The sequence below is a fragment of the Trachypithecus francoisi genome, unplaced genomic scaffold (assembly GCF_009764315.1).
Source record: "Trachypithecus francoisi isolate TF-2019V2 unplaced genomic scaffold, Tfra_2.0 Lachesis_group11, whole genome shotgun sequence".
Classification (NCBI taxonomy): Eukaryota; Metazoa; Chordata; class Mammalia; order Primates; family Cercopithecidae; genus Trachypithecus; species Trachypithecus francoisi.
Window position 1 is genome coordinate 78,012,540 of NW_022681456.1, and position 6,586 is coordinate 78,019,125.

General features: G+C 49.7%; 1 protein-coding gene across 1 annotated transcript; it reads right to left on the bottom strand.

Annotated features, from left to right (window-relative positions):
* Nucleotides 1-542: 542 nt before the first annotated feature.
* On the bottom strand, nucleotides 543-2,282 carry IL23A (interleukin 23 subunit alpha). Its single transcript, XM_033221678.1, has 4 exons — nucleotides 1,740-2,282; nucleotides 1,418-1,516; nucleotides 1,105-1,251; nucleotides 543-999 (listed from the first exon to the last, which is right to left on the bottom strand). The coding sequence occupies exons 1-4, from the start codon at nucleotides 1,899-1,901 to the stop codon at nucleotides 838-840; spliced, it is 570 nt and encodes a 189-aa protein (XP_033077569.1). The 5' UTR covers nucleotides 1,902-2,282; the 3' UTR covers nucleotides 543-837.
* Between the last annotated feature and the right edge of the window lie 4,304 nt (nucleotides 2,283-6,586).

The window sequence follows — 6,586 nt, forward strand, 5'->3', positions numbered from 1 at the left end:
CTGAGGCAAGAGAATCACTTGAACCTGGGAGGCGGAGGTTGCAGTGAGCCGAGATCACACCACTGTACTCCAGCCTGGGCGACAGAATGAGACTCCATCTCAAAAAAAAGAAACAAAGGGACTCCAAATGTCCTTTGAGGGGAGAGTCCCATTGTTCTGGGATATTTACCTTCATTTCCCTGGAATGCCCTTCCTGCTCAAAACTGAACTCTGACTTTTGATCCTGCAGTGATCAGGACTCCTGTCTTTGGCCAGATACACCCTTGGCCAAGAAAGCAGGGAAGGAGACACTGGATCAGGGAGCAAGTGACCCTTAGGTATAACCCCACTTCCTAATCTGGTAATCCCATCCTGCTTGCTCAGCCATATAGGAATTAATACTAAAGAGATCCCAGTTATTCTGTACACCAGGGAGTCATGAGAAAATATCACTCTCCACCATAGCCCTTCAGAATAGAAGAAAGGGATGCATATTGTAGTCCCTTGGCCTTATTTTTCCATCGATTTATCTTTCCCAATTGAGCCTAGAAATTAGACTCATATAGCCACAAAAATAAGTGTTTATTGAAAAAAGTACATAATTAAATATAAATACAATAAATAATCCTCCCCAAACTGCCCCCAGGAAGATAAATAATCCCCAAATTTCCCTTCCCATCTAATAAATAACCTTATAAGTCAGCATCACAAGTCAGTATTGGTAATTTTCAACATATGCAGGTCCCATTAAAATTAATGGACTAATTAACCTGTTGGCTCACAGGTGCCTGGGGTGGTAGATTTATCTTGGCCTTGCTGGGCCATAGAGATCTGAGTGCCATCCTTGAGCTGCTGGCTTTAGGGGCTCAGGGTTGCTGCTCCATGGGCAAAGACCCGGGCAGCTACAGCCACAAAGGCCTGGAGGCTGCGAAGGATTTTGAAGCGGAGAAGGAGGCGCTGCCATGGCTGGCTGGGACTGGGGCTTGGAATCTGCTGAGTCTCCCAGTGGTGACCCTCAGGCTGAAAGGACATAGGACACAGTCAGAGAAGACTCTAGACCCTTAACCCCCAACCCTCTGTCTCTGACACCTGCAAACCCCCATCCTCCAGGCCCCTACTTAATACCTGCAGGAGTTGGCTGAGGCCCAGTAGGGAGGCATGAAGCTGGCCCACAGGGCTATCAGGGAGCAGAGAAGGCTCCCCTGTGAAAATATCCGATCCTAGTAGCTTCTCGTAAAATATCAGACCCTGGCGAATCCTTTGCAAGCAGAACTAGGGAGAGAAGAAAGCAATGAAAGAGGACATCCTCTTCCTACTCCATTCACTGAAGACTCACCCAGTTTCTTACTATTTTCAGACACAACTTCTGGTTTACCATGGTACCTAGCCATGTTCTCAGTCCCCTCGCCTTCATTGCCCAGTCACATCCCAGTGGTACCTGACTGTTGTCCCTGAGTCCTTGGGGGTCACAGCCATCTCCACACTGGATATGGGGAACATCATTTGTAGTCTCTTCATCTCCCTCTTCTCTTAGATCCTGGAATGGAGGAAGGGGTGGAAAGAATGAAGAAGTAAGATAAGTACTTTTGAAGCCAACCTGACCCTCAGGCCCATGACTCTCCCAGGAACCCTACTCTCTTGCCCTCTCTTACTCCCTGATGGCCTTCAACCCTCCAGTTTCCACTCAAGGCCACAGTCTTCTACCACAGCCTTGGAGAGCTTGGAGAGACTCCTGTTAGGCTCCAGGGGCTGCCACTCACCATGTGTCCCACTAGCGGATATGCACGCCAGGCCAGTGTGCAGAGCTTCTCTGAAAGCTGCTGGCACTGAGCCCAGGCAGGGCTGCTGCCCCCAGGCACAGCCCTGCCCTGAGCTGTCCAGGACAGCAGCAACAGCAGCATTACAGCTCTGCTCCCCAGCATCTTTTTTGCCTTCTCAAATCTGGCTGGCTCTGTGCCTTGCACCAGTCCTTGTGGAATCTCTGCCCACTTCCACTTGCTTTGAGCCTGATTCTGTTCAGTGCGTCTCTGATTTGGTTCCCTCAGTTGTTCACCGACTTTGTAAGCTGCTTCCTGTTGTTTTTCTCCCTGTGTCTCTGAGTCTTTTAAGGTCCCTGCATTGTAAGGCCCGCCCTTTATACCAGCAGGTGACTCACAGCAGGTGGGATTCCCCTCCCTGCATCATCCCCCTCTGTGGGGAGCCCAGGTATGCAGCCTCAGTTCCAGGGGAATGAGTCGTGTGGTTGCTGTGGCTAGAGGCCTGGGATGGGACACATGTGTAATGCTCTCCAGGAATTGAAATGGCTGTAGAAGGGGCAGGGATGGGGGGGGCCGGGGGGGAGTGCACAGCGGGGATGGGGCGGGCGGGGGGAAGGGAGAACAAATATTTAAATTAATCTGGTCTCAAGTTCCTTCCTGTTTGATCTTTCCCTGATCTTTTTGCCTCTCAAAGCTATACCCCTACCCCACCCCAAACCTAATTTCCTCACTTCCTCCTGCTTGAGGAAAAAACAAAACAGAGAAACATTCATTCATCTCCCAATAGGATGGTGAGCTGTTTGCAATGAAGTTTGATTCCTACCTGATGCCCTCTATTAGGAATAAACGGGCTTCTTTTTCTCAGTTGGAAACAGCATTATTTCAACTGGATGGTCCTGGTTTCATAGGAAAGAATGGGCATGAAGGAACTTGGAGAACTGGGAAGCCAGTATGAGGTCTTATTGCGCCCCATTTCAGGCCTCACAGTGGAGGTTAGAAAGGCTCTTGTGGGGAGGGGTTTATTGACTAAGAACCACCTGATTCTTCAACCCTAGTGGTCCAAGATTTCATAGGCTCTATAAGAGTTGGATGATGTTTTTTTCCGGACTAGTGTAAATAAGGCCTGGAAGTTCAACTTAGACATTCCAGCACTTAGCCCCATGGCCTCATTCTGATGTCATCCAAATTGTTCTGGGACCCTCCACTGGGGTTGGGGCAGTCCCGACTTTGGACCCCATGGCTAGGAAGCCCAGGAGTTCTGGGTAGTCGAAGGTGCAGTGTCAATGACTCTGGCTGGTCCTTCAGCTTGTTGCATCCATGGGTAAAATCCACTGACACCGATTTCATCACCCTCCATGATGCAACATCAAGTGAAACAGCTAAGAGTGTGAGGTTGGGCGTGGGAGTGGAAGGTGGTCCAAAGCCGGGACTGCCCCGACCCTAGTGGAGGATCCCAGAACAATTTTGAAGACGTCAGAATGAGGCCATCGGTGACCACACAGCTGGCTCCCATCACCTCTCCCAAGAGGTTGACCCTTTTCTTCTGAGAAATTTTTCCTGAATGGGGGTCTCCCTTCCCTTAGAACTATTCAAAACTGCCCAGTGACACTTCTAGTTCAAATATTATGATTCTGTAGGTATGAGCTGAGAGAAGAAAAAAAATATTGTGATTCTAAGTTAAACCTACCAAGGACCAGGCACGGTGGCTCAAGCCTGTAATCCCAGTACTTTGGGAGGCTGAGGCAGGCGGATCATGAGGTCAGGAGTTCGAGACCACCCTGGCCATCATGGTGAAACCCTGTCTCTACTAAAAATACAAAAAGAGCCAGCGTGGTGATGGGCACCTGTAGAACCAGCTACTCGGGAGGCTGAGGCAAAAGAATCGCTTGAACCTGGGAGGCAGAGGTTGCAGTGAGCCAAGATCACACCACTGCACTCCAGCCTGGGTGACAGAGCAAGACTCTGTCTTTAAAAAAAAAAAAAAAAAAAAAAAAAAAACTACCCCTTTAGATTAAACATTTCCGGCATCTGAGAATTATCTGAGTTTGGTTGAGAACTGATTTGCCTTTCTCCCTAATAAGATGGACACAAATGGAATAAGGAAACGGGAGGGGGCAGGATAGGGAGTTCACCTTACTTGTGTACAACGTCTCCTATGCTCTTCCCATCTCTGGTCCCCATTCTGGGAGCCCTAAAAGATAAGAGATGAGGCCGGGCGCGGTGGCTCAAGCCTGTAATCCCAGCACTTTGGGAGGCCGAGACGGGTGGATCGCAAGGTCAGGAGATCGAGACCAACCTAGCTAACACGGCGAAACCCCGTCTCTACTAAAAAATACAAAAAACTAGCCGGGCGAGTTGGTGGGCGCCTGTAGTCCCAGCTACTTGGGAGGCTGAGGCAGGAGAATGGCGTAAACCCGGGAGGCAGAGCTTGCAGTGAGCTGAGATCCGGCCACTGCACTCCAGCCTGGGCCTGGGGGATGGGATGAGAGGGACAAGGGTGAGTTGGAGGCATAGGGCTCTGCCTCTTTGTTTCACTTCCTGGTGCTGCAGTAGTTGGGTAGGAAGCAGGGTTGGTGGGGAGATTGTGGGACTGTTGAGTGGCAGGAACTACATCCAGGGCTACAACTGACCTGGAGCTATAAGGAGCCCTTGACGTCAGCTGGGCCTAGACCGTTATGCAAATCACATTCACAAGACACTCCTAGGCAGGCCTTTCCAGTTGTATGCCTAGACTCCAAATCAGTTGAAGTTCCCCCAGGTGGTTAATAATGATGGCTAATATATATCCAACTCTCGCTTAATGCCAAGTACTTTGTCTAAGCACTTTACATGTACTAAACTATTTAATTTTCACAACAACCCTTTAAGGTAGATACTATTATTACCCTATATTACAGATGAGGAGGCTGAGGTGCAGAGATAAGCAATTTGCCCAAGTTCACAGAGCTTCTAAGTGGCTAGAATTCCTTTTTTTTTTTTTTTTCGGAGACAGAATCTTGCTCTGTCCCCCAGGCTGGAGTGTAATGGTGCCATCTTGGCTCACCTCAACCTCCGCCTCCCAGGTTCAGGCGATTCTCCTGCCTCAGCCTCCTGAGTAGCTGGGATTACAGGGATGCGCCATGGGTGCTAATGAGGGGTGGCTAATTTTATATTTTCAGTAGAGATGAGCTTTCTCCATGTTGGTCAGACTGGTCTCGAACTCCCAACCTCAGGTGATCTACCTGCCTCCGGCCTCCAAAAGTGCTGGGATTACAGGGGTGAGCCACCACACCCGGCTTAAGTGGCTAGAATTCTAATGCAGACAATCTAGCGTCAGATCCTGCATTCTTTTTTGTTCTTGGTTTTTGGGGGGTTTTGTTGAGACAGGGTCTCACTCTGTCACCCAGGCCCGAATGCAGTTGCATTTCCGTTTACTGCAACCACCACCACTAAGTGATCCCCCCCATTTCAGCCTCCTGAGTAGCTGGGACTACAGGCAAAAGCCACCATCCCTGCCTGGATCCTGAATTTTTAATCACTGCATTACATTGGATACTGTACGCCATGTATGGTCATGCCTGTAATGCCAGAATTTTGGGGAGCCGAGGCAGGAGGATCGCTTGAGCTTAGGAGTTCGAGACCAGGCCAGGCGCGGTGGCTCAAGTCTGTAATCCCAGCACTTTGGGAGGCCGAGACGGGCGGATCACGAGGTCAGGAGTTCGAGACCATCCTGGCTAACACAGTGAAACCCCGTCTCTACTAAAAATACAAAAAGCTAGCCGGGCGAGGTGGCTGGCGCCTGTAGTCCCAGCTACTTGGGAGGCTGAGGCAGGAGAATGGCGTAAACCTGGGAGATGGAGCTTGCAGTGAGCTGAGATCCGGCCACTGCACTCCAGCCTGGGCAACAAAGCCAGACTCCGTCTCAAAAAAAAAAAAAAAAAAAAAAAGAGTACGAGACCAGCCTGGGCAATGTGGCGAAACCCCACCTCTACAGAAAAAAAAAAAAAAAGTATCTGGGTTTGGTGGCCCATGCCTGTAGTTACAGCTACTTGGGAGGCTGAAGTGGGAGGATCGCTTGAGCCCAGAAGGTTGAGGCTACCGTGAGAGAGCCAATGCACTTAAGCATGGGCAACAGAGTGAGACCCCATCTCAAAAAAAAAAAGGCTGGACGCAGTGGCTTACACCTGTAGTCCCAGAACTTTGGGAGGCCAAGGCGGGTGGATCACGATCTAATATTACTGTATTAGAAACAGTAATAACAGCTGAGCTAGCTAAATAATCTATGTCATGGATGCTCTTGTGTCTCCTCACAGTATCCTTTTTTCTTTTCTTTTTTCGAGACGGAGTTTCGCTCTTATTGACCAGGCTGGAGTGCAATGGTGCCATCTCGGCTTGCTGCACCCTCCCCCTCCCGGGTTCAAGCGATTCTCCTGCCTCAGCCTCCCAAGTAACTGGGATTACAGGCTCCCGCCATCAGGCCCAGCTAATTTTGTATTTTAGGTGGAGACGAGGTTTCTCCATGTTGGTCAGGCTGATCTCGAACTCCCGTCCTCAGGTGATCCGCTCGCCTCGGCCTCCCAGTGCTAGGATTACAGGCGTGAGCTACCAAGCCCGGCGGACATAGATTATTTAGCCCAGGTTATTAGGATCTGTAACTCTCATGGGTCTGTTAAGTCTTTCTCAATTCTAGACCTCAAGATGGAGATTTCTTAAAGTGTAGGAACTGTCTAGGTCTCTCAGCACTCACCTTTTTCGGAGATTTTACATCTAATGACCTGCAAAGTCAGATCAAATCAGTTTGAGAGACCATGTGTCTTTATCTCTCGGTCTAGGCTCTAGGACCTCTGACTGGGTATAGGACCCCACCCCTC

Bases quoted from the DNA above. Each gene is read 5' to 3' on its own strand.
- IL23A (XM_033221678.1), bottom strand. From the start codon at position 1,901: ATGCTGGGGAGCAGAGCTGTAATGCTGCTGTTGCTGCTGTCCTGGACA. The intron at 1,252-1,417 runs GTACCACTGGGA...TTCTCTCCCTAG, and splicing joins GACTCAGGGACAACAGTCAG to TTCTGCTTGCAAAGGATTCG. The intron at 1,000-1,104 runs GTATTAAGTAGG...ATGTCCTTTCAG, and splicing joins GCCTCAGCCAACTCCTGCAG to CCTGAGGGTCACCACTGGGA.